The sequence below is a fragment of the Neophocaena asiaeorientalis genome, unplaced genomic scaffold (assembly GCF_003031525.2).
Source record: "Neophocaena asiaeorientalis asiaeorientalis breed wild unplaced genomic scaffold, Neophocaena_asiaeorientalis_V1.1 scaffold114, whole genome shotgun sequence".
NCBI lineage: Eukaryota > Metazoa > Chordata > Mammalia > Artiodactyla > Phocoenidae > Neophocaena > Neophocaena asiaeorientalis.
Genome location: NW_020173116.1, coordinates 13,943,118 through 13,970,843, shown reverse-complemented (window position 1 = coordinate 13,970,843; position 27,726 = coordinate 13,943,118). Strand labels below are relative to the sequence as shown.

Below are 27,726 nucleotides of genomic sequence, written 5' to 3'. Positions count from 1 at the left end.
ATAGAAATTCTCCTGTACAACGTCCATGCATCTTCAAGCAGGCTTTTCCATGGAAGAGCTCACGTGGGCACGCGTTCAGTTCAAGTCCCAGTGTGCTTTCCCCCAGGGGCTCTTTCACAAGGTTACAAAGACTGGGAAACTTGCCCATGATTATTAATATTTAAAAAAAGTTATTCTGGCTTCTTTCAGGGCCATATCAGTTTCAAAGATCGCTGTCAGGGTGCGAGCAACTGAAGTTGAAATGGCCGGAAAGCGGAAACTTTTCTTCAGAGTTGTACAGTTGGTGGAATATTCATAGAAGTGTAATGTGACACAGGATGCCGAGTCGGTGTCGAAACTTTGTTCCAAACCATATTTGCTATTTGTAAAACTGGTCCCTCAGGGGCCAACTACGGATAAGGTAAGGGGTGGGGGTGGGGGCTGGCTGCCGAGTGACTGAGACAGGGCTGCAGGAGGGGCTTCTGGCCACAGGAGTTAGGGTTCTCGGGAGCCGGGAGAGATCTGGGGTCCAGCCTTTCCCACCCTGGGAGGACCACCTCTGCCTCAGGTAGGGACACCTTTCCTTCATGTTGCCACGTAAGTTTTGTGCCTGAGTTTGAAACGTGAACTTTGGAGGAATTGATACAGTATCATTGTGCAGTTTTGCTCGTGGGGAAGTGACACCATTCGCTTTTTCCTTGAAGGTCTCCTGGTCAGGATGTTGATTAAAAAAAATCTGGCGCCATGGACCCTGATCAGTGTCATCTCCCGATGCTGAAAGTATATTTTAAAACGAACCAAAGGTATCATCTACTGATGACCCAAATTTCCTTTCAAGAATTAACAAATCTCTCGTTTTTTTTTTTTTTCCCCCTAGGAGCTCTGTGCATCTGTAGTTAATCTAAGAATTAACATTTAGCAAATTACTGCCTCACTGCCTTAAATGAGGTATGTGTCTGGTGGCTCTGTTGATTAGAGCCCCGTGCTAATGAGGTCACGAGTTCAGTCCCCAGGAGGGCTGGTTCACTTCTCCATGGTCCCCCTCCGGACCCTGGCCACACCTCCAGAGGAACACTGGTCACAAGTGGCCTTCTGGGGAAGAATCAACACAAATTCTTCACGATTTGTGGGAAAAGACAACTCAAAGCAGATGCCTTGAGTTAACCTGGAATATGGCAGTCATCCCATGGGGTGACTAAATGGTACCCTAGGAGGCTGCAAAGACATCCTACAGACTATGCCAGTGCTATGCTTCCTGGGGTGGCTTCCGTGCTGGGAAAGCTGGCTTTGATGTGTGTGTGGGACTCTGTCCTGCAAGGAAAGGGGAGTGTTTTCTAGAAACAGTGAGAGGTGGGATGCCTCTTCAAGAGGCAGAGTCAGGGGGATGCTTTAGGGGAATTTGGTTGCATTTTCATTGATCACTTATTCAAAAGATGGATCATTTGGGGCCTGCCAATTAGTGTCTGTCCTCATGCATCCCCTGGGACCACTTTTCCTGTGGTCAGGCCATGCCACCGACTTGTCTCAAGCTGGCAGTAGACCCAGGAGTGAAGAGCTTTCAAGGCATGGGGGATTCTCACACTCATGCATTCTCTCCATTTTTCACTCCCAGAAACCACTTTTTCAGGTCCAGGTTCAGTTCTGAAGCTACATCTCAGCCAAGCATGACTGGATGCATTGGTATCCTCTGAGGTCGTTTCTTGGGTTTAGGGAAGGATAATGCCTAGCGGCCTCCAGCTCTGCCTGGTGACATTCCCGGTTGAAACCAGCACCCTTGCTGGCTTCCCCCTATTTACCAAGAATACATTCTCCACCTCTCTTTTAAAACAATTTTTTAAAATAATTTTAATTACTAGCAGGATGCTTTGTATATAGTAGGAGTTCAGTAAATATTTGTCAGATGAATGAGTGAGTGGATGAAAGAATCAAATGTAGAATTGATTCCATTTAGAAAAAGGCAGTGTTTTTAATTTTATCATTTTCTTGCTTTTCTCTTTACAAAATTCTATGTGTTTATTAAAAATAATTCAGAAAATAGAGATGAGCAGAACTTAAGAAAATAAAAATCATCACCTGTAATGCCATCACTTGGAGATAGCCTTTCTTGACATTTTGGGGTGTGTTATATTTATATCTATATGCATATCTATTATATATATGGGACTCAGACAATGTGTTTTATTGTGTGATTTTTTTAAACTTATATCCAGAATCTTTGCATGATATTAAATATTCTTCTGTGTTATTATTTTAATTTTTTCAGACCATTTTATTCTATGACTTGACTTCAAATTAGCCACCTATTAAAACATCCCTGTAGCTTAAACTTTCTACATAGCTTTATTTCCTTGGGATAAATTCCTACAAGAGGAATTGCATGGTTCCATGGTTTTCTAATTCACTATATGTTGGCAAGTTATCGGTTAGAGCAGTGCCACCAATACGTACTCCTACCTGCGATCGGTTAGTGTCCGGCCACACTCCTCCTTTGTTGAACAGTGTGTTGTCATTCTTATATTTGCTAATCCATAGGCAAAACGTATATCCAAGTTCTTCTACTTTGCATTTCTTTCTTTAAAATTTATGTTTTTTTTTACTCTATTGCACTCTTTTATATTTTAAAAATTAATTAACAATTAAAAAATTTTTTTTGGCTGCATCGGGTCTTCATTGCTACACGTCGGCTTTCTCTAGTTGCGGTGAGCAGGGGCTACTCTTTGTTGCGGTGCACGGGCTTCTCATTGTGGTGGCTTCTCTTGCTGTGGAGCACAGGCTTTAGGTGCGTGGGCTTCAGTAGTTGCAGCACACGGGCTCTAGAGCATGCGGGCTTCAGTAGTTGTGGTGCACTGGCTCAGTAGTTGTGGCTCGTGAGCTCTAGAGTGCAGGCTCAGTAGTTGTGGTGCACGGGCTTAGTTGCTCCGCAGCATGTGGGATCTTCCAGGACCAGGGATCAAACCTGTGTCCCCTGCGTTGGAAGGCGGATTCTTAACCACTGTGCCACCAGGGAAGTCCCTAATTTTTCCAGTAGGTCCTTGTTGGTTATGTATTTTAAATATAGCAGTGTGTACATGTCAATCCCAACTCCCATAGTGAAACCGAATACTTTTTCATGTGGCCATTTTAACATCTTCTTTGCAAATTGCCTGTTAATGTTTTTGAAAGCCCACATATTTGGGGGGCCAATATACGTACCCCTCTCTACTTCATGGACTATTGTAAGAATTAGTTGAAATAACCTATTTGAATATGTTTGAAACCGACACAGCAATACACAAATGTGTTGACCACGTTTATGACCTGTAGGGTGAGGGTCAGAAGGAATGGCCGTCTGGAGACAAACAGGCTGAGTCATTGGTACCCATGGAAGGCTTGGGCAGCTCTGCCTGATGACGTATGGGGAGAGGCACCTGTGAGAAAGGGAAAGGGGCCTTGACCTAGAGGTTTGTTACTGAGAGAAGGCCACCGGAAATAGACAAGGTCAGTGGCAATACAGGGGCTGGCAGCTCAAAATGTTGTTTCAGTTGTTACAACCAGTATAGGGTACTTCTCTAATTTGAAAATGATCCGATAAAGAAAAAAACAATTAAGACACTCCACCCTGCAGCAGGGTCGGCAATTCATGAGGCGACAGGAGCTGAGTTCTGGGCTGTCATGGGTGCCCATGCTGACTTGGACAGAGCAGCCCCAGGGAGCCCTTGAGAGTCATGCCTGGACCCCGCAGGATGCCGAGCTCATGGCCATCTCCCACTCAGATGATGGGGAAGCCGTGCCTCCTTGGCAAGCAGGACCCTGTGAACAGGTAAGACATTTCCCTGGCTGGAAGTAAACACAGGTTGTCCTTCCAGATCCAGTGTGCGTCACCGGCTGGCAGGGAGAAGGCAGGGCTTAAGGGCAGTGGGAAGAACTTGAGTTTGTGCAGGAGGAGAAATGAGAGCTTTTCTTCTCCAGTTCAAGGGTTGCCACTGCAGCTGATATACAAAGTATCTGACTGGGGTTTAATGTTATTTGACACCAGGTAAAGCTGCTTTGAGGCAACACTGTTTCCTAGGACAGGGACTGTGCTAGGGCCTGGGGACAAAGTTGGGGACAGATTGTGATAATCTCTGGCTTTCCGGAGTCTCAGCTGGGTTGGGGACGTGGACGGTACACGAGGGACCAAGCAAACAGGGAGAGTGTGGTCCATGGCAATGATGCTCCAAAGGGAATGGAAATGGGCAAGGATCAGGGCTGGGCCATTTTGGATTTGGAGGCAATGCAAGGTCTTTCTGGGAGAGCACATTTAAACCAAATTAAGAATGAGGAGATGGGCCAGCAGGTGAAGAAAGGCAGACCCAGGAGGGAGGAGGCATCTCAGCAGTTCCACAGAGTGACAGCAGAGCAGTGAGCTGGTCAGGATGAGGTCTGAGAGGCCAGCAGGCATCAGATCACACCTGGCTTCATTCGTGCTTCATGTTTAGAAGTTTGATTTTACCCTAAGCGCAAAGGCAAGGTAAAGAGTGCTTAGAAATCCAACATCATAACGCCTTGCTGAAGCCTCAACTCAGCGTGTGTAAAGATTTGTTGAGTGAGCTCAAAATAAATAAACAAATTGATGTTCTGTGCTTGGAAAACATCCTGTTTTATTTTATTCTATTTTTAAACTTTGGTTTTGGCTTCTATTACATGAAAAATCACTCCCATTTAGATTTATTTTTGTTAAAAGGCCAAGCTTACAGGGATGAAAATAAAACGTCTGATGCTGAGAAACGTGCCTGAAATGAAAGGAAAGGTTGATGAGGCAGGTCCCCACAGCCTGGATCGTGTGGAGCGCTTTCAGAAACCATCACCCATTGTGCAGGTGAGAAGGCAGCTCAGAGACGTGAAGAAAGGTTTGGCAAGGCCACATCCTTGTGTGAGGTCCCGGGAACGCGTGTCTCTGCTCTCGTGAACTTTCCGTGAGCCCAGGGCAAAGGGTGGCCACCACGGCCTCATGGAGTTGCTTGGGCTCCTTTTTGTGGCCTCTGGGACTCTTGCTGTAGGAGTTTGTAGAAACAGGAAGGATATAGGACGGTCATGGGGGTTCTCGTTACTCCGTGGGGCACTGGAGGCCCGTGTCTGCTCATCAGGTAGACTAGAGACCCGGCCCCCTAACCTCCCTTTCTGACCACCGAGTGTCCACCTCTGAGACCTAATCAGGGCTCCCATATCTTGAGGTTGGCGAGGCGCCCAAGGAGATCAGTGGAATTCCACCTTTCTCCTCCCATCCCAACACTTAAAAATATGGGCTGTGATGATTTTGGACGTGCCACCTCTACACGTTGGCATCTGGGTCCCCTGTCCTCCTGGAGCCCTTGCCGGTCCTCCTCGTCTTCCTTGAACTTGTCTCCAAGGGAGTCTGCTGTGATCACTAACATCACCCCTATTATCTGAGGTCCACTGAGGTGTGTCAGGGCTTTGGGACAAACACATGACACTCAGCCCAGCTACTGTAGATCTGCAGCCACCTTGGGTTTCGCCTTTCCTGGCAGGATCCTACTGGGAACTCTTTGGGGCAAAACATTTCTTTTGCAATTTAATTGTCAGCGGGTGGGATACAGTATTCCCTGCCTGAGCTTGAATTGAAGGAACCCCTAATCTTCGAGTTCCAGCTCTTGAGAAGAATGGCAGCTGCTGGAAGATGTGAACTTGACATTTGAAATTGGCTGACACCTGGGAGTTAGTGTGAGGTAGAAAAACAAACAAGGGCTGTGGGGTTGGGTAGATGTAGGTTCCAGACCAGCTCTGCGCTTCCTGTCGTTAGGCTCCAGTTCGGCTCCAGAGTAACAACTTGTACGATCTCTGTGAGGCCCATTTTTCCATCTTTAGAATGGGGGTAGTCTAGTCTACCGCATAATATTTCGGTGAGGATGAAAAGAAGAGAATGAAAATATCTGTCACACAAGACATGCTTAAGAGACATTAGCTCTTATGTTCCTTTGCCCTCAATAATGTCATGACTCCTTCCAAAAACAGAAATCCTTCAGGATAGAATCCTACCCATTTTTTGGCTGATGGGACATCCAAAAGGACATAGGTGCCTTTGTTTGGTTTGTGGTAAGTTGACTTTGCACTTTAAAAGGGAAAAAAGGGAAATGTGTAGTCCCTCAAACAATGACCCCTTTTAAAGCCTACGTTGGACTCCGATTTCAAAGAATATTCTTATTAACATAGTTCCTTACAAATGGAGTGCCACTCATCAAATATTTATAAAGAGTAGCCTGAGAAGCCAGTGTAGCGCTTGGCAAGCCTGGGGACATTTCCCACATGCTCTGTGGGACGGCGTAGGTAGGGGACACCCTTTAATTTTGTGACATGATTTGGGGGCTCCAGCGCAAGCTGGTCTTGGCATGGTTTCTCCCAGTTCAGGGCCCGTTCAGGCCTCGCAGGCAACTCCCTTTGAAGTCCATGGGAGCTCTTTGAATGGAAAACATACACAACGGGGTGCTGATGCAAATAGGAATCAGGCCTGATGTACGCGGGGAATAAAGGTGCTTCTCCACCCAAATATTAGCTCTTTAGCTAGGAAACTATGGTTTGATCATTAGATAAAAGAGCCCCTCCCTGCCCCCCAAACCCCACAATCTACCACCAGAGCTCTACCATCCATTTGCTCAGGACATGATAAACCTGCTGGTTACCTGAGAGTTTTAATTAAGCAACAGATACAGACAGTGCAGGGCTCGTTTTGCTTTAAACATATCAATAAAATAAGCATTCTCAATTCCAGGGCAACTTGCTCAATGATAAAAAAAACTAAGCGTCACTGTCTTTTGAAATATCACTCATCAAGCGTGATCATTTAGAAAAATATCTCTATTAGAGACAGTTAGACTTGTTTTTTAGTTGAAAATGCAGTCGCCGATGGAGTGCGAAGCTGCAGCTTGTAGACAGGTTAAGTAAATTAAATCACTCACTGTCTTTTTTTCTTCTTTTCTTTCCTTTTTCCTTTTCCAATGGCTTTAAAAGTTAAAGGTAATTTGCAAAGAAAATGCTCGGTTGAATTGGTTTGTAATATCTGTTAATGATCTTTAAAAAAATCCACTTATTCACAATCCTGTCCCTGAGGGAATAGCAGTGTGCTATCAGAAAAATTTCTAAAGTCTGAAATGTCATTAGCTAGTGATTTCTTTGAAGTAAAAAGCCCTGAAAAAATAAATTATATAAGGTATACAAGTGCACAGGACAATCACTCTGATGAATAATATCTGTGTTTTTCATGCAGCAAAATACAACAATTGAGATCCAAGCTGCTAAATTACAGAGCCGTCTTTTGAGTTACGTCCACGTAGGCGTATCTGCTCTGTTTATTTCACACGTATACGGAGTTCTTCCATATATTTATAGATTGTCGATGTAAAAACAGTAGTGTTAGGAACCATTTTGATTATATTCCTTGTGTTTACCTTTTGGAAATATGAGGTGTTGCTTAAATATAGGCCTACAGGTGTTCCATCCAGGAGGAAAAACAATGGCCAGTTTCAGTGCAGCAGCCTGGATCCCAGAGCCAGGTGCCGGGAACGGAGGTGCAAACACCAGGCAGCGCCTGGATGGTTCACTATTAGATAACAGAGCTGTGAAATACTACACCAAAGGGAAAATTTCCTTCCTGACCCCAGCTGGCTATCGGTTTTTGCCTGGAAGCAGGGGAGTCTTTGTAATATAATATTAGTTGGTGTAACTGCTGATGCTGTTTCGGCTGCTATAAATAGCTAATCTTTTTTTTTTTTTTTTTTGAGGGAGGAGTTGGATTTTACTAAACCATTGGCTAGAGGTTAATTATACATTTCATAAGAAAGTATTTCCTTGCAGCCAGCCTAAATTTGTTACCTTTTAATCCTGCTTTACATAAGAAGGCTGGAAATATAGGAGTCTCCCCAAGGTCCTTCATTATTGCCATTATTTTATACATTGGGTCTTTAATTTTTTTTCCTCATACATTCCTTACCTCTTCGCTAAACTGCAGAGGGTCCCAGTTTTATTCATTTTTCCTCAAGAAAAGACATTCTCTTCTTCCCAGCCCAGCTGACCTCTAATCAGATGTGTGGTTCTTCCCATTTCCTGCTCAGTAGCTGACATCAAGAGAGCAAACTGAACCCAGGTAAGAGCAAACCACTGATTGATTTTAATAAAGATATTCTATACTATTTTCTGTGTTAGTCCCTCCATTTGCTTCACCTAAGAAATAAACATTTGAAACTTTTATTTATTTATTTATTTTGCGGTACGCGGGCCTCTCACTGCTGTGGCCTCTCCCGTTGCGGAGCACAGGCTCCGGACGCGCAGGCTCAGCGGCCACGGCTCACGGGCCCAGCCGCTCCGCGGCACGTGGGATCTTCCCGGGCCGGGGCACGAACCCGTGTCCCCTGCACCGGCGGGCGGACTCTCAAGCACTGCGCCACCAGGGAAGCCCTGAAACTTTTTTGAAGCTTTATTAGGGTTCCACGTATGGAAGCTTGCAAAGAGCAGAAGCACGTGACTCAGTGTGTTATCCTGGAGGGAACGAAGCCCTGTAACCACCCCCGGGATAAGAAAGACAACACAGCTATCCCTGATTGCTCCTGTGATGGGACCCCTCCTTGCTCCTCATAGATTTTTTTTTTTCTTCTGTAGAGGGGACATCACATAAATGGAATCATATGGTAGCTGTTCTTTTGTGTCTGGCTTCATTCCTTCAACACTATGTTTGTGAGCTGTATCTATGTTGTTGGGTGTAATTATCGTATTTCTTCCCTGTTGCATTTCCTTCCGTTGGATCCGTTACCCATTCTACTCCTGATGAATGTTTGGGTTGTTTCAGTTTTAGGCTATTTCAGAGAGGGTGGCTGTAAGCTTTCTTGTGCACGTCTTTGGTGTGGTGTGTGTGTGTGTGTGTGTGTGTGTATTTCTGTTGGGTGTGTAGACCAAAGGGGGACTTACTACGTTGTAGGGCGCAGCTGTGATTGGCTTTAATAATGTCAGTTTTCCAAAGAGGTTGTGTCAGTTTCCACTCCCACCGGCAGTGGGAGAGACGTATGCTGCTCTACCTTCTCGTTAACGTCCGGTTCTCTTAGTCTTTTTGATTTTCGTCGTTCTGGTGGTGTGTGATTGAATCTCATTGTGGTTTTAATTTGATTTCCTGGATTAGTAATGCGTTGAGCATCTTTTCAGGTACATTGGCTATTTGGGTATTTTGTGAACGGGTTTTCAAGCGTCCTGCTAGCTTTGCTATTGTATTTTTCACCTCTTTTACTGATTTGTAGGAGATATGTATTCTGGATATGACCCTTTCTTGGTTATATGTATTGCGAATATCGTATACCACCACGAGCTTGACTCTTCATTCACTTTATGGTGTCTTTGGATGAGAGGAAGATTTTAATTTTAGTGTAGTCTAACTTACCAACACTTTCCTTTATAGTTAGTGCTTCCTATGTCTTACTTAAGAGAGCTTTGCTTACCCCGATGCCATGAAAGTATTCTTTTATATTATCTTCTGGAAGCTTTATTGTTTCCCCTTTCACATTTACATCTGTAATCCACATGGTGTTGACTTTTATATATGGTGTGAGGCTGGGATCAAGTTTGTTTTTCTTCCATCATATCTACTTACCTTACACCATTAATAAAAAAGATTTCCTTTCCCCAGTGCTCTGAAGTGACACTTTTGTCATAAATTAAGTACTCATTTATAGACTGATCATATGACTTTTTCCCCTTTATTTTGTTAAGGTGGTGAATTATCCAGTAGGTTTGTGAATGTCAAACCAACCTTGCATTTCTGGACTAAACTGAATTTGTTTACGATGTATTATTTATTTCACGTATTATTGCATGTTTTGATAATTTTTACAATATGTATGGATGAAATTTACCTGTAATTTTCCTTTAGTGTAAAGTCCTTGCTAGGTGTGTTATCAAGGTTTAGCTGGCCCATAAAAGGAGTTGAGAAGTGTCTTCTTTACGTTCTTAAAAAAAATAAAACATAATGAGTCTGATCTAATATAGTGATTAAAAATATACATAGTTTGTCCTAAGTATATTAGTCAGGGTTCTCTAGAGAAACAGAACGAATAGAATATACATAGACATATATATGATCCACTCTATGAACTGGCTAGCACAATTACAGAGACCAGGAAGTCGCTTGATCTGCTGTCTGCAAACTGGGGACCAGGAAGGCTGGTGGTGTAACCCAGTCCAAGTCTGAAGGCCTGAGAATTGTGGGGTTGGGGGCTGAAGGGTGAGCAATGGTATAAGTCCTGGTTGGATTCTTTTCTAATTGAAGCAGAGTTGATTTATGATATTATATTAGTTTCAGTGTATAGTATAGTGATTCAGTACTTTTACAGATTATATTCCATTAAAAGTTATTACAAGATAATGGAATACACCTGTGCTATACACCTGGCTGGATTCTGAAGGCCTGAGAACTGGGACCTCCTATGTCTAAGGCAGGAGAAAATGGGCATCCCAGCTCAAGCAGAGAGAAAATTCACCCTTCCTCTGCCTTTCTGTTCCTATCCAGGCCTTCAGTGGATTGGATGGTGCCCACCGCAGTGGTGAGGGTGATCTTCTTTACTTCATCCACCCATCTAAATGCTGATATCCTCCAGAAATAATGTTTCACCAGCCACCTGGGCATTCCTTAGCCCAGTCGAGCTGACATGTAAAATCAACCATCACAGTTAAGTGTTTATTCATAATTATCTTTCATTCCAGGCTTCTGTATATTTTAAATTAGACTTTCGTCAGGAAACTGGTTTTGTGTGAGTTTTGCCTGGGAAGGTAAATAGAAGTTAGATGATCTAGGAGTTTTCATGTGTCTCTCGGCAGGAAGCTTGTGTGCCCAAGGCTGAACTGTGTCACTGTGTCTCAATCCCAAGACCCACGATCAAGGTCCATCCTGGGTTTAAAGGAGAACCTATAAGATGAGAACTTTCTGGACATATGATAAGCATTCAGATAAAACACCTGATCCCAGTGAGAATCTTCAAAGCCAATTTCATCTCCTCCTTTGGACCCTTCAGTCACTGTTCCACTGAGTTTTTTTTTTTTAATCTCCTTCAATACTGTATATCTCATAGCTCACCCATCTTTCCATACCTTCTTGCTGTGGTCCTCCAGACTGTGGCATTTCTAGAACACCTAGTCTTCATTTCATCCTCTTCTCAGCAATCCAAGTGCTTGCTCCAAAATGGACAGCTGGCCACCTTAGCCCTTGCTGACAACTCCTTGATGGCTTTACCAGGTGCAGTGCAGGCTCATGAACACATGCACGGTGCCCCCTCTGGCTGGGCTCTTCCTTCCTCCTCAGCCTGCCTCCCGCTCCAGCATCTCCAGGTGCCTGCGGGTCCTGGTGTGCGCAGCGGGGTTTTGTGCGCCAGCTTTTGTGTGTGCTGCTCTTCCTCCCAGGCATAGGCTGTCCAGGGCTTCCTCCTGGATAATCCATTCTTTGATAATCAGCTCAGACCAGAACCTTTGACTCCTCGCAGCTGGGGCTGCGTGGTCAGCTTCTAATTTCTGTGGTTAGATGGTGAACTCTTTGCAGGCAGGGTCCAGGTCTCAGCCTGGTAGCCAACAAGGGCTCAGCGAATATTTGTAGATTCAAACAGAAGAGACAACACCGACTGGTTGACTAGCTTGCATTTCATTTCATCTCTTTTTGGAAGCCGGAGATGGACTAAAATGGCCCAAATACCGTGAGGTAGGGAGGTAGGAAGGCCAAGGCTATGGAAAGTCCGCAGATACCATCTCTTCCTGTATGACTGAGTTCAGTTCAAATGGTTAAAACTCTCTTACGTGGCATTCGCTTTCTGTAGAATGGATTAGCAGCAAGGATTTTCCATAAAGATAGATTTTTCCGGAGTAACAAATATGAACCATTTACTCTAAGAATTTAAATGAAAAAAAAAATCCTACTTAAAAGGCAACTGACTGAGATCCTTCCCCTTTTCTCTTATTAATAAAAGAGTTTACACAGAAACTCTATAAGAAATTGTGTAAGAGATTCACAAGGATCATTAAAGTCCCTATTAGACATTTACTTTCACTTTGTAAAATTGGCTATACTCTCCAAACGGTACCACATAAAAATGGACTTTCTGGGGCTCTTCTATATGAATGCACAGTGCACAGTGGTGCCATTCATTTTATTTGGCCCGTTTACTGCAAGTACATTCTAAATTTGGCCTTAATTATTTTTCCTTTCACAAAAATATTTTGTGGGATCTTTTTGAACCCTGACTACTTCCTTCTTGTCCCTTAAAACAGAATCCAGGAGTGTTATTTTTGTTCTCTTCTAATTAAAATAATTGCTTGGTTCCTTTTAACTAGATTCATGCAGTTATTAGCCTAATACATGGATGGGTGCCATGGGGTGCTTGAGAGACAGAATGAAAAGTGATCGTGTAGCTTCACATGAAAAAGCTTCTGTGGTGACAAGGAGCATTTTTCCCCTTTCAGCCGGCATTTTATAAGGACCTTTAGTAAACCTGGCCCCCCATCCCCTTACTAAAAGACGATTAAGCGAAATAATAGTTCTATTTTCTTTATTAGGTATACAGCCAACCCGGTACAATTTGAAGAGGGGCACTTGATGTTGCTGGGTATGGCACAAAGACCTGGGGTCTGGTTTTAATTTCTGCCCCTGCTTTGTCTTCCAGAATAACTGCATTGGAAGGGTAAAAGCCCCATGTCTCCTCGGCCAGCGGGTGTTTATCATAGGACAGTGGAAAAGAGGGACAAAAATGCCTGGATATAATATTAGGAGTTGGCAGGACCTGGCCTCTAAAAGGAAGTGTTAAAACAATGTTTTTGACATCAAGGCTTTTCTCAAAGTTGATGTAAGTCCTGGGGTTTGTCAAAGGCCCACGGGCTACATCTGACCTGTTGCCTCTCTTTGTAAGTTAAGATTTATGGGGCGATAGCCATACCCATTTGTGTATGTGCTGTCTACGGCTGCTTTTGGACCGAGTTGTGGAGCAGTGGTGACAAAGTCCATGTGGTCTACAAAACCTAAAAAGTTTACTGTATGGTTCTTTGCAGAAAAAGTTTGCTGACTCTTGAGATAGTCTATCCAATTCACTGAGTATCTGCTAGGTATCTACTCTGTGCTGAAAAATGTGTTTATAGGAATTTTAATTGTGGCCCTCTTTTGATGAGATGCTGAGGGCCTTTGGTGATGTGCTTTTGACATGGGTGTTCAGTATAGGTGTATAGGTAGCAGGAAGTGAGAAGGATTTGGCCCAAGAAGTCATGGTTTGAGAAAAGGTTCTGCCATGATTGTCTCGGTGGCAGGTCATGGATCATGGCTGGGATCTTCCTTTGTCTGCTACCTGGAGGAGAAGGTGTTGATGGCTTGGAATGCACCTTTATTAGTGACTTAAAGACCTACGGTCACCTTTAATAAGAAAAGCATCTATGGTCAATATGTGGACTCCTGCTGTCAGGCCAAAAGATGGGACCCCTCTGCACCAGTTGGTTGGGAGGGTCAAGTAGAGAGAGTCCAAGTGTTTTCTAAGCCATGAGGTGCTGTATTTGTGGCATAGATATTATCTATAAAACATTGGATAAGTGTTACTTCTCTTTGGCATATGAGAAGATGAGACTTAGCCTGTCAAAGATTTAATAAGCCAGTAGAAACACTGGAGGCTGGGTCTCCTGGCTCTAATCACTGTGCTTTTCAGTGCACCATACGCTTCTGTACATCATGTTTGTTTCCACGGTTTCAGAAATACTCAGTTCTTTAGTTCCTTCTCCTCCCTCCCTCCCTCCCTCCCTCCCTCCCTTCCTTCCTTCCTTCCTTCATTGTTCAACAATATTTATGAGTCTGCTATGAACTGGAAAACGAGCTGAATTTTTCAGGGAGAGTGATGACTGCTTAAAGAACAGTTGGAAGACTCTTAGAATAATTTTGTTCTTGGACCCCTATGGCTGGAATCCAGAAGTATATAGATTTCCTCATGGCTTCTCCTGAGCTGCCCAAGGAGCTGGCCCTTATTTTTGATACGAAGAAAGAGGGTAGATGGGATGGGAAAGGGAGAGTAATCCTGTCGCTCAACAAAATGTTGCCAGAGACATTGTTTTGGATAGTGTGTGTGTGTGTGTGTGTGTGTGTGAATGTGTGTATGTGTATATGTGTGTATGTGTGTGTGAACGTGTGTATGTATTTGTGTGTATATGTGTGTGTCTGTGTATGTGTGTATGTACGTGTATATGTGTATCTGTGTATGTGTGTGTATATGTGTATGTGTGTATATATGAGTGTATGTTTATGTGTGTGTATATCTCTGTGTGTATGTGTGTGTGTGAATATGTGTGTGTGTGAATGTGTGTATGTATTTGTGTGTATGTATATATGTGTGTGTTTGTATATGTGTGTGTATATATGTGTGTGTGTATGTGTATTTATGTGTGTGTATATATGTGTGTATGTGTGTGTGTGTGTAACAAGATAGGAAAGAGATGATGAAATGATGATAGCAGATTATACCAGCAACCAAAAGATGGAAAGAGTCTAGGTTTAGAAGATTTGAAAGTTAGAATTTTTTTTTTTTTTTTTGTGGTACGCGGGCCTCTCACTGTTGTGGCCTCTCCCATTGTGGAGTACAGGCTCCGGATGCGCAGGCTCAGTGGCCATGGCTCGCGAGCTCAGCCGCTCCGCAGCATGTGGGATCCTCCCAGACCGGGACGTGAACCCGCGTCCCCTGCATTGGCAGGCGGACTCTCAACCGCTGCGCCACCAAGGAAGCCCTGAAAGCTAGAATTTTTTACCTGAAGTCCAAGAGAATCCCTATCAGAGACATTTTCAACTATGAATTGTCCGATTAGGCAGCATGTATGAAACATGCCAGTATGTTGACCGTGCTGTCCAGTACAGGCTTCAATCAGATTGTACTCCTTCAATGACGTGTCTTGTAATTTTTGAAATGATGATTATCAAATGTGCCTGGAGGAAGCAGCTTTAACCAAAACATTGAATTTGTTGTGTCCTGGTAGGTGAAGTGAAGTTCTTGAAAGTTCTGTTTTTGATACTTGTCCTTTTAACAGGGACGTTTGCCGGTATTTCCCTTATAGTCAAATAGTCAATGTCGTTGGCTACTTAACGCTCTTCAGGTAACCTTGAACCCAAGAGTCATATGATTCTCTGAAACAAAGGTACCAATGAAGTTGCCTCATCAAAACAAAACAAAATAAAACCTTCCAGAATCTTCCATTGTACGGTTGTCACCGCAAAGACCTCTGGGAAGTACAGTAGAAAATTATGCCTTTTTCTCCTTTTTCTCCCACATCAGTGAGTCACAACCCTGCTGACTGAATTTGGAGGTGGGTGTGTCTGACCCTGCAAGTCATCCTTGAAGCTGTGCTACTTCTCTGATATTCCCTGGACCCAGGACGCTCTTGTTTTCAGAACCGCAATTTGTTTCAGCACAGAAAGCATATGCATTGCAGGACTTAACACTGATACAGATAACACTTTTCCTCTCTAAGAAATTTGTAAGCATTAACCAATTTATTTAACTTTCCTGCCGTGAAGTGAATTTTCTTCTGTTTGCTGTGGGAAAACCCTTCTTTTTCTAATTCTAATCTTTTAGCAGGTATTCTACTGAGAAATTGTCCCCACGCTGGAAATGTTTTGTAGAGGGGGAAATAAATCTCTCAACACAGTGTAAAATTCTACTGAAATAGATGACCTCAATTTCCTCAGTGTCTAAGCCTCTTTTTAAGCGATTTAGCAATGCTCCAGAAAGAAAAGTAAAATCTCATTGAAAACTGTGGGATCTATTATTGTAGTACTACCACTGTTACTACCATTGCTGTGTGCCAAGTTCTTAATGATTTATGTGTATTATTTTGTGTTCCCCAGAAAGGAGAGCTTGTGGAAAAGCTCATGTGCTGTCTCTTCAGTGGAGAGTTCAATCCAGGAACAGGATGTGATTAAGGATCTTGAGATGGAGAGTTACCTTGGATTATCTGGGTAGGTCATAAGTCCAGTTGTAACTGTCTTTATGATAAGGAGACAGAGACAGAGGCAGGTTTGACACACAGAGGAGGAGAAGGCAGTGTGACCACGAGGCAGAGGCTGGAGTGATGCTGCCACAAGCCAAGGAATGTGGGCATCACCAGGAGCTGCAGGAGGTGAGAAAGGGACCCTCCCCTCCAGCTTCTGGAGGGGGCACAGCCCCTGCTGACAGCTCCGTGTGGGTGGGCGACACTGATTGCAGAGTGCTGGCCTCCAGAACTGTGAGAGAATACATTCCTGTTGTTTAAGCCACCAAATGTGTGGTAATTTGTTACAGCAGCTGCAGGGCGATAACGCAGGGACCATCCTCCCAAAGCATGAACTATTAGGTCTCAGGAGAATCTGACCCAGTGGATGAAGGGGAGGAAGAAACCAGAGAGAATGTACCTGCCAGTTACTCTGATTGTTCAATGGCTTTCCTCAGGGGACATTAATACCTCTTTATTTCCCCCCTTACCTCCGGGTCAAGCATGGCTAGAGACTGAGTTTTGCTGGAGGGTCTCAGGCTTCAGGGTCATAGGGGAGCCCCAGGGTGGGAGGGCAGAGGCCAGTAATGGGGAGACAAGAAGAGCCTTCATTGGTTGCAGCCTCTGAAGTCTCTTGCTTGGAAGGTGAACTTTCAGGTAGGGGCAGCCCAGAGCAGGGTGTCCAAGTCACCAGGGCATAGCGGGACTCTGAAGCTGTGATCTCTTGGCCCTCATCACAGCCCCGTAAGCCAGGTGTGGCGGGCCTCCTCCGACGAAGCCCGTTCCCCAAGCTTGAGCGCCTTCAGCTTATGGAGCTCACTGTCACTCAGGGCTGTGCATCTCACCTTCCAATGTAGTAGCTGAAATCTCCTTCAGTTGAGTCAAAACCTGCCTTCATGTAGATGCCACGACTGGTTCTAGGTTTACTTCCTGATGCACATGAAGTAGGGCGCACTCTTATACACAAAAGTTCTCACCAAATATCTGAAGACAGTTTTTCTCCGTTTTCTTTTACCAGGCAAAGCACTCCCCATTTCTTCAACTCTGGAGCTGTGGAGGAGTATTCTTTTGGGGACTGGAGGCCACACCCATCCCTCCTCTGGGCATGTCATCTCCCTCTGTCTCATGGGGAAACTCACACCATGCACTGGAGCTTCAGGTACAGTCTGCTCAAGCACACGGGTGTCTTGTCTCCTTGTTTCTCACATCACTGAGTAGCTAGAGATTGTTTCTACTTTAGGTTTTGACAAACACATCATTTTTAGTTGTACTAAACATAGCATTGATGAAAATGCCCTTTTGGTAGCCTTGAGTACAGGTGACTACTTGGAAGCATATGTTAGTACCAAAGGAACCGTAAGAGCCCCAAGGCATTAATCAATATGCTAGGGGTGCTACTGTGTGAGATCTGTAGAGGTCAAATGCCACCCCACGTCACGACATGTAAATACCCGCAGTTTTATGCAGAATTGAGGCCCGTCGGTGATGCCGAAAGGTCAGTGCCAGTCAGCCATGCCAGCCTGGGGAGCATTCTCAGCCAACCTGTCCTCCGACCAACCTTCCTCCTCAAAACAACCAACCAGCCAAACCCACTTCTGGAGCATCTTCTGGCCTGCAGGTGGGCATGTTCCCTCTTCTTGTCTCTTAGTGGGAAGCCCTGATTTGGCTTCTGTTCCCGGTCCAATCCAAGTCCCAGCATCGTCGGCGAGAGGAAGAGCCATTGCCATGGACTAAAAGGCCAGTGTGCACGGGCATCCCCCCACCACCTCTCACAGATGGAACAGCCCCGCAAGGCAGACATCATAGCCTTTAGTTTACAGGTTACGACATTAAGCTCCATTCAAGGTAACCCTCCCAAGGTCAGAGAGGAGCACAGCCGAGGTTCAGACTCTGCTCGCCCATGCGGTGGCCAGAATGATCTGAAGTGTAGAAGAGATGGGGCGCCTGGACCATGGCAGGCGGACCCAGCCTGGAGCTGACCCTTCCGAGGCCCTGCAGGAGCTGGGGAGCCCGCACTTGGCACTAGATGGCTCAGCCTCTGTAGGTCTCCCCTCGGTGACTGGGTCTTCTCATGTCACATATGTGAGAAAACAAGGCCCAGCTGGCCCAGCTTCTGAGGTTCGCAAACATGGGTGTTTCTGTGGCCCGACAACTATTTACTAAGTGCCTTCTGGGTCTCCTGGGCCAAACCGGGGCAGGATGGGAGAACAGAGGCCCTAGTACAGGTCCCATGTAGCTGGAATGAACCTTCCAAAGTGAAACTCCTAAGCGCATCATTTATAATTACACCCCATTTCTTCTGCTCAGTTCTAACAGTTAACCTGTTGATAATGGTGAGTATCACCTTCTCCCTCACGGTTGTCACACCAGCAGATCCCCTCACAACCTCCCCAGGAAAGGGTTCTCACGACAGTCGCTTTCACTCTACCGCTCAGAAGGCACGCATTTCCGTGAGCTCCCCCCGCCCCCAGGCATCATGCCAAAATCATATTTCCAGGGGGCAGAGGTGAGTGCTGTGCATCTATCTGATTAAACTGCCTGTTGTTTTAAATCTATTTTCACAGAGACGTACGTCCTCCAGGACACAGGCAGGGACACAGCGCATTAAAAGTTATATCTGTATCAGTGGTTGCCTCTGTTCGTGTAGCGCGGGCACGTGTGCGGGCACGTGCTAACCCAGTGGCCTCTCGTTATGAAGGATATGCGTTCAATGATTGTGAAACAATCGCAGCTTAAAAAAAAGTCGCATACGTACTTGATTGACCAGTTAAAAAATGAGGGAATTCTGTGAAGCACCAGATACGTAGATAACATTAAAAGGGAACAAGGATGCGCTCTTCACCCAGACTTTTCTGCGTGAATGGTGGACCCTCCTCTGTCAAGGGCAGGGCAGCAGCAGGCCTCTCTTCCAGGCCATTTTCCTAATATTTCTGCTTTTCATCAGGGCCTGGGGACCAGGACGGTGGGGATCTCAGCCCTTGCCCACTGCCCACGTTAGAACCTTCGTTAATCTGTGAGTTCCTTGCCCCCTCACCTTTACCCAAAGAATAATGCCTCCCCCAGAATTACACAAAAATCAATGGCAAAGTTAATTGAAATCTGGACCTCTTAATGTTTTTCTCTTTCTTAAGTGATTGCTTGGTTTCCAAAGAGTGAGGTTGAACTCAAAGGATGGCTTTAATCGAGGAAGAGTGAATTGGTAAGAGAGAGAAAGCAGAGGTAGATAATTTTCCAAGTGACTGAAAGATAGGGTTTTCTCTTTTTTTTGAAAAATAATGTATTTTGAACTTAAGGAAAATAATATTGTTTCAGTGCTTTAAAAGATGTATTAATGGAAGTTTAAGTTGGAGTTTAATAAAAGCTAAAATTTGCAGTACTTCCCTTCTGAACAAATTTTCCTACTATACTTTTCTCCCCAGGGCATCCACATTTTGCCCTTCCTTATACAATTGGCATATTTATCTATACGAACTGTAAGATCATCTTATACTTGACCTTTGAGTTTTTGGCTTTTTTTAAAATTAATTTTTCTTGGAGTACAGTTGCTTTACAATGTTGTGTTAGTTTCTACTGTACAGCAAAGCGAATCAGCCATACGTATACCAATATCCCCTCCCTTCTGGATTCCCTTTCCATTCAGGTCACCACAGAGCACTGAGTAGAGTTCCCTGTGCTCTACAGTAGGTTCTCATTAGTTATCTATTTTATATATAGTGTTTCCCTTTAAGATTTCATTTCCTTTCAAGTTTTATGTTGGGGCTTCAGGAATGTTACTGGATGGGAAGAGTGACCAGGGCATTTTCCACGGCCTGGCTCACAGCTCTGCTGGCTCCTTAAAGGGCTGGAGATGCTTTGAAGGAGGTTGACGCCTCTTCTCTTTCCTCCCAGGGGACCAGGGAGGGGAAGAGGGAAGCGGGAAATTGATGGAGGTCACTAACCACTAGAAAGAAGGTGTCCAGCTTCTTTATTTTAAGGATTCTTACCTTCCTGATAATTGTAGTGTTTGTATCATAGGTACTTGGCCTGTAATTTGGCTTCATCCTGCAATACTGTTTATATTTATAGCAGTCTATAACACACACAGTCAGTGCTATTTCACTGGATTCTCACATCAATTTGCTGAGGCAAAAGGGACCAATATTTTGATCTCTGCTTTGTAGAAGAAGAAACGAAGTCTCCAGTGGATTGGAATTTGTCCAAGATGACCCAGCCAGCGATGGGGGTTGGGAGGCACAGGTCTTCAGGCTTTTAGGGGAAGAGAAAGGGGGTGGGGGGCCGAGCACTTACCCTGATGGAGCTCTGGATAACGGGGGGTGGGCAAGGCTCGTCTTCAGTCAGTCAGGACCCACACAGCATCCCCGTGGTGCCCTTGCTTGGTGCCAATCCAACCACTGGGAGATGCAGTTCAGAACGCTGGTTCCCACTCTCGTTGGTGTCTGTAGCTTCCAAAATATTCAGACAAAGGGCTCCGAAAGGCATCTGGTCAAGCTTTGCAAAGGGAGAAAACTTATCCTCTGATTCCCGAAGCCCTGAAGTCAGGGATTTGATTACGCTTATCACGATCTCAGCTTCCACCGCTCCAAATGTGGTTAGTTTTGTAATTAGTTAATGTCATTACCTGTCATCAAATCCAGACAACGCTGGTCTCCAAAACTTCCCATGGCAGAGAAACCCACAACCTGACATCTTTCCACCGTTTTACACAGAGTTTCTTTAATAATCCTGGCAACTGTCCCCTCCTTCCTAGACCACAGGTCTGAAAGTTAGGAGAAAGATTATTTCTCGTATTTTTTTTAAAGGCCATTTAAAATTCTTCAGTACCTTTTCCCCAAACCTTTCTTCACTCCAAGCAAAGCATAAATATAATCTTTTCAGCAACTCTTCTACTCTTCTCTATTTTCCTTCTTATATATGTCGGTTGTATTTTGCTTTGGGCAGAATGGCCAAAATAAGAACGTGTTTACCATAGGGAAACACCCCGTTAAGGACTATTTTTACCTTTCATAAAATGCTGCTTGTCTTGTTACCTCCTTGCTGGTAAATCCTGGGTGAGCGGTTTTCTTCTGTGCTCCTATGCAGTCATTCGACAAATATTCCCTGAGTGCCGACTGTGTGTGGCTACTTGTGGGTACTTGGGACACAGCAGGGAACACACTGTTTGCATCCTGGTCCTGCGGGAGCTTACGGTCTGATGGCAAAGGAAGATGATAGGAAAGTCAACAGTCTGTGGGCTGGACATCTTCCGTGTGCCCCTCCAGAACCCCCTCCTTACCTCCCTGTGGTGTGGGGAGCCCTGGGGAGGGAGGTCGGCAAAGGTGCGTCATCAGTGGCCTCTTTGCCCTCAGGGTCTGTCTGGGTCAGGACCCTAAACGGGGGAGCGGGACGGTGGGCTCCGGGTGCTTATGGCCCCATCCCCTCTGCCGGCCCAGGGGTGACACAATTGCTTTACTGTTGGTTAGAAATCAGTCCTTCCCACGGCTGCTTCAAGCCCGGGACGGGAACTGCTCTTCCTGGGTTTGGTTTTCCTAATCTTAAGAACCCTTCCATAAACAGACCACCCGTTAGCTTCTTCCCAGTCACCCACTTGAAGGCGCCTCCTGTCACCACCGGACCCTGACTGCCACCGTGGTCAGAAGGCAGTGCCGCGGGACCTGCCGTCTTTTCCACGCTTAGCGCATCGGCGGTGGTGCCTTGTCACCTGCGCACTTTTGGACTAAATGTCCTGCGGCTTCAGGCTGCGTCGCTCCCTATGACTCAGTTACTCGTTGATAAGGCACGTGATGTATGCACCCTCACCATACGTGCGTCACTATACGTGATAAAACAAACGCACCTCCTCTGCATACCCTCTGACCCTGCCAGCCTGCTTGGCCAGCCCTCAGTGCCTCCCGGATTCCAGGGGCCACAAGGACCTGCCCATCCACAGGCCAGTTCAGCAAGCTCCCCACAGCCTGCCCGGAAGGGTCCAGCACCTTACTGCGGCCGCGGAGACGCTTCTCCCCATCAATGCCTTCTGCTCTGCCAGCGCTACCCTTGCTCCGTGCTCAGGGGACCACTGGTCCGTTCCCGGCCCCCCACTCATTTTTATTCCTCTGTGGTGAAGGCCCAGTTCAACAGCTCTTGGGAGCCTTTGCTGGTTTCATCATTTTGAGGAAGGGGTTGGGTTTTATCTTTTTTTTAAAAGGTTGTAATTTTAATTTTTTATTGTCCTGATTATGAAAACAATGCATCTCCATGAAAAAACCATAGAGAACATAAAATACAGAAGTTAAAAAATATTTCTCACTGTCATATATAAGTTCCAGGGACAACTGGGATGTACTGGGGGGCTTTGTCTTTAGCTTGGGAGGCAGAGCACATTTATACATTGCCAGGCCACCTCGGCTGACCAGTGTCTGTCTTTTCTAAAGAACTTTTATAGATTCTCGGGCTCTTCTGCTTGCCCGGTTCACACTGGCCTGAACTGTCCCCTTAAGCCAAACCAAGTATTTTCCTTGTCTGCATTTAAGCTTATTATTGCTTGTATTTTGGGGAGTGAATCTGGGCTCCAAGCTCTGAAGTTCATGGCTTCTCCTCTTCTTGGAAACAAGGTCCAAGGATTCAGATGGCCTGGAGCACGCTCGTCTCAGTGGGTGGTTTATATACTCATTGCTCTCCTTCTGGAAACCCCTGATGGATGCCATCCGGGTGAGCTTTGCTGCTCTGCCCAAGGTTTTCAGGGTTACTCTGTACTTCCCCCCAAGAGACATCAGTGTGTGTTAAAGCCACACCAGGATTTCCTGTGCAAAAAGCCCTTGAAATATGAAGTTCCCCTATCTCCCCATGATAAAAGCGATGCAGAAAGAAAAAAAACCAACATAACAGCTTTGTTACCTGATGGTACTTATTAGTAAGCTTCCCTCAGAAAGAGCGCTGAGAGATTTCATGCGGATTTGGGTTATACTCTGGGGAATTTGTCTGCAAAAAGCTACCGAGTGGCCACCATTCCTGTGTATGTGTTTTTCGTCTGTGATAGATGAAATAAGGCTAATATTCTTCATTTGGTGATGCACTCATTCAGTATAAGTTTAAGTTTAAAACTCTTAGTTTCCAGCAGCTTATTAAAAAACACACACCAGTCTGGCTAAAATATATCCTCAGGAAACCAGGCTGGAAGAAGAGGCGGTGAGACAGGAATGAGCTATTTAGCTTTTCTTGGAAAATGGCATAATTCTCAGAGGAATGAAAGGCCAAGCATTCCCTGGATTTTTCTCAGTCACACGTGCCAGTCCACAAAGTGCTGAAACCCCAGACACAGAATCTGGATTGATTTCAACTTCAGTCATTCAGGTGTTTGTGGCACAGAATAAACACCACCCAGAAGGTAGCATCCTGAGTTCCCAGAAGTCCCAAGGTCCAATATAATTTTAGGCAACACTTTCGGCTTCCACACAGGGATAGTAAGGTAGTCATTCAGTCCACATAAGCAGGATATTTTACTCTTTAAAACGAGGAATCCTAAATCAACTGACGTTTGGCATGAACCTGCTGAAAGAATTTATTTTTCTAGGTCATGCAGACCTCACATTAATCTGTTCACATTTCCGTAACTCAATGGCATGTTTGTTGAGTGAATATTGTACAGTACCATTGTGTCAGATGTTACGAGCTACCGAAATCAACATGGTATCTGCTGCTTTCAGGGAGCTTGCCATCTATCCAGTGACACTGGACGCAAACGTAGGAAACAATCAATCAGTGGATAGCACAAGGCATTCCATAAATAAGGATGGGGCAGGAGTTGGGAAGAGAGAGAAAGACAAAGCTACTGGACTCTTCCAGAGAAGACTTGAGGCTATAGGGTGCCATCTGGGGGAATTTGAACAGGGTGAGGAAGAGAAATGGTTTATTAGGCTGGGATTTAGCAAGAGAAAAGCCACCAACTAGAAGAAAATGAATTGAGTATCTATACGCCAGGTGTTTCTTAAAAAACCAAAATCTTTACCTGCATGAGCTAAATTAATTCTAATAAGAACCATGTGACAAGGTATTTTAGCTCCCATTTTAGAGGTGAGCAAAGTGAGTCTTGAGGGTATAAATAATTTGCTCAAGATCCCATGGAAGGAAGCTGCTAAACTCGGATTGTCTTGGGGACATGGAAGCAGTCTGTCTGTCCATTTCCCTTCCTTCAAGTTAGAGCAGTGGGAGCCCTGGTCACTTGCTGCTTGCCTGTTCTTGCATGGTGAGCAAAGAGCTGAATGGGAAAATTTAGGTGTGAAAACAAAAACGCATCTGGACGTTTTCTGAGCTGCAGGGCCGACGAGGAAGGGGAGGGTTGGGCGTGTTGACGTCCCCCGCAGTGACTGCCACCCCTGAGGTCCCGCTGCCCCTCGAGCTCCCCAGACCTCCGCCGCGTGGCCGGGGATCCTGGGTAGGGGGTCTTCTTCCTCTAATCAAAGACAGTCTGCACACAGGCTCTGCTCCCCCGGGACAGGCCCCAGGATGTTTTCTATTCAGAGAGGAGTCTAGGAACCCGCGGCAGATGGCCAGTGTTCTCCAAAGCTGTCTTCTTTTCTCCCTGGGTGTAAAGTCACTCATCTAGAGTCTTTACTTCCCAGCTTCCCTGTCTGGACATAAGATTACAATTTTGCCCATAAAATGTGAGCAGAACTGACATGAGCAGCTCCTGTTTCCTGTCTTCACTGGGCATCACTCTTCCTGGTCTCTCTCTCTTTCTCCCCGTGGGCTGGAACCTGGATGTGCTGGCGACCCTCATTAAACCGAGGAGATGCGCGGTACCCTGCAGGACAGAGGGACGATGATAGGGAGATAATCTGGATCTCTTCGTCACCGTGTGAAATGAAGCATCCTGCCAGCCTGGACCGTCCACTCCAGAGAGTTATGTGAAAGAGAAAGCAATTCGATCTTGTGAGCCACTGTATTTTGGGGTCTGTTTAATCTAAGAGCTGAGGTTTTTACCCTGAGTAATACAAGACATTTCTGGGTGGGGAAATAGAGCATTGATTTCAAGTCAATATCTTGTCTTCCTTCAGTTTTTTTCCTTCTTTCCTTCCTTCTATAAGTATTTATTGAACACCAACTGTGTACCAGCAATGGGTACATTACCGGTGATGGTAAACAGGAGGACCGTTTAAAAAAAAAAAAAAAAGTCCAAGCCAGTAGTTTGAAGAATTAAGTTGCCAGAAGGTTTCTTAGACCATATGCTGTGTAAGTTGCAAGCAGGCTGGGAAAGGCTGGTGAGAGTTCGGTGGTGCCATACCCTCTAGTCCACGTTCGTGGTTTGCGGTTGTGGACGAGACTGGTGAAAGGGGTTGGAGTAGTTGCAGTGGGGCTTTCAAAAGCTTCGAAGGGGCCTGGACTTTGGAATTTCTACCTCTGGTGCAGAGGCAGCAAAGGAGGAAATGGAAATGGTAATTTGTAAAACCTACCCAGCCCTTTGAGCTGCCTACCTATTATCCTCAAGCAAGTGAAGTCCGTGTTTAAGGACCATCTTTCCCCGCGAATATCAATTTTTTAAGTGTGATTTTACCTTCTGCAGAGCAGTATCCTGACTCCTTCTGCAATAACTTTGAACAAGTGAGTTACTTCAGGAAGGAAACAGCATAGGTCCCAGACTTTCTGATGTCCGTGCAGTTATTATTGGGATTTTCTTTCGAAGGTTTTCTTTTCTCCCCCGATTCATGGAGATAAAAAGGACATCACATTGTATAAGTTTAGGTTTACAAGGTGTGGATTTGATACACATATATTGCAAATTTCTAAGGTTTTTTAACACTGTCCTCAGAAAGAGGAAATTGTTTGATTTCTCTCTTTATTTTATTTAATTTATTTATTTTTGATTTCTCTTTTTTTTTAGAGGAATGACATCAGGATCTGAAACAGTCCAAGTGAAGTATATTGCGAGACTCCTTTTGTTGGGTTCGTGTTTGCATATCTGAACAATCTAATGAGAAAGGAAGTCCAGGTTTTAGCTTCTGCACATCAGGAAATGGTTACGTGCCCCAGCCTGGCCTTGCAGACGGGCTGAGGGGGGAACCCTCCTTTCTCCCCTCCCCCTTTCCATCTCTCACCCTGAAGTCATCTCCGAGGACTTGGGGTACGCTTGACCATCCTGGAGAATGGCCAGCGGTCACCACAGCTGCTCCCGGGCATCGGCCTTGGAGCCAGGCTCTCCTGGGGACAGGAGAGGGAAGAGGGAAGCAGGGGTCAAACACGGCTGGATTTCCTGGGGCAAGGTTTCCCTGTGTGAGCTCTGGGAGAGGCCTGGAGAGCCATGTCATGTGTGCCGGCTCAGAGCCCAAGCTGGGCTGAGCGGAGTCCCAGGCTGGGAATTCTCAGTTTACAAGTCTTCCTTTCTGTCCTGTGGAAACAGATAGGGAAGGTTAATGAGATGAACGTGGCCAAACACTGCTGGCTTCTGAGAAGGAAAAGAGCCTGTTACTCGCTCCTGCAAACACAAGCCCTCTAGATTGGGACAGCTTCTTACTGAGCTCTCCTCCAGGAAGACTTGATTGTTTTCATCAGACAATTCAAAAGTAGCATGTATGCAGGGCTAGTCACTCAGCCGTACATGCCTGCTGAGTCAGGAATCAAGAAAACATCCTATTTTGCTTCTGACCTTTGCAGCAGCTTTGCCCAACACCTGCCACCTTTCCAAATATGCAGGGATTAATATCTGGAAAGGATAGGTCTTTTTATTCAAAAAAGAAGTTGGGTCTGTGATGAACTGTGATAAAATGAAGAACTAGTGAAGGACCAAAGCCAAACAGTATATGGAACGGAAAGATGAGATACCTCTTTGGTTGGAGATTTTCTGAAGAAAATATTCCAGAGAAAAGGGCAGATGGAAATGTGTGTGTGTGTGTGTGTGTGTGTGTGTGTGTGTTTAATGAGTAGTTAAAAAAAATGAACTCTAAGTGGGAAGAAGAGAAGAAAGAAGAAATTTGGGTGCATCTATAAAATCGCCACAATTTATGAGAGTTTAAAAAGACAATTTCTTTTTAAGGAGCCAATTCCTAATTTCCCACATAAAAGTATGGGAATTGAATGGTAAATCCTTCTCGGCCGACAAGACCCCTGAAAAGGGTTGGGAGAAAGAGTTACTGTTCCGTTTCCATTCATGTGTCTTGAAAGCCCGTGGCTGCGAAACTGCCCGGGACCGCAGAGGCCTGGGCTTCAAAGCTGCCCGATGACTTTTCAGAGCTGATCTATTGTGGGGCTTTGTTTCGTCTGGGTCGCCCTCGTTTTGTTCTGCTCGGGCTGTATCACTCTTCTGCCGCTGCTATTAATCCACCCTGTCTACTCCTCTCCATTCAGAGGCACATTTTAACCCTGCCCCGCACAGGGCGCGGCATGAAAGGCTGAAAGGCTGAGCGTCACTGCGGGGAGACTGAGAGGGAGGGGAGGGGAGGGGAGTGTGGGGTCCTGGGTGCACAGGCTCACCTGGGTGGCTGGGTGTCCAGGAAGCAAAGAGCAAGGGAGCAAGTGGGGTGAACCAGCTCTGTCCATCTGCTGGGGGTCGGGCAAGCTGGAACAAACCCTTTTTCTCACACGGTCACCGTCTGGCTAAGCTACCTGCTCAGGCACCGCGAACTCAAGCTCCTGGAACCTGCCAATGAGCCGGCCCTTGTTTTTCAGCTTTGATTCGATTTCCTTACTTGTGCTTAATAGGCTCCTTATAGCTCAAGTGTTGTCAGACTGGGATAAAGTGGCAAAAGATACAGTGATTTGTGTAAAAAAAGAAAATTAAACCAGAAAACTGTT

General features: G+C 45.3%; 1 protein-coding gene across 11 annotated transcripts; it reads left to right on the top strand.

The window, feature by feature from the left end:
* The first annotated feature begins 410 nt into the window (after window positions 1-410).
* On the top strand, window positions 411-27,726 carry LOC112398989 (uncharacterized). Of its 11 annotated transcripts, none has more exons than XR_003003138.1 (12): window positions 411-927; window positions 3,584-3,778; window positions 4,682-4,816; window positions 5,971-6,051; window positions 8,015-8,095; window positions 15,270-15,471; window positions 15,842-15,952; window positions 16,982-17,122; window positions 17,431-17,581; window positions 18,908-18,976; window positions 24,728-24,870; window positions 25,820-27,726. XR_003003138.1 is itself a non-coding variant. In XM_024743933.1 (7 exons), exons 2-7 carry the CDS (start codon window positions 3,599-3,601, stop codon window positions 25,899-25,901), a joined length of 678 nt encoding a protein of 225 aa, XP_024599701.1. In that variant the 5' UTR covers window positions 411-2,096; window positions 3,587-3,598; the 3' UTR covers window positions 25,902-27,726. The 11 variants fall into 11 exon arrangements, 2 of the variants coding, with proteins under 2 accessions (XP_024599701.1, XP_024599702.1); XR_003003134.1 differs by having other exon boundaries at window positions 17,421-17,581; XR_003003136.1 differs by having other exon boundaries at window positions 4,664-4,816; window positions 17,421-17,581.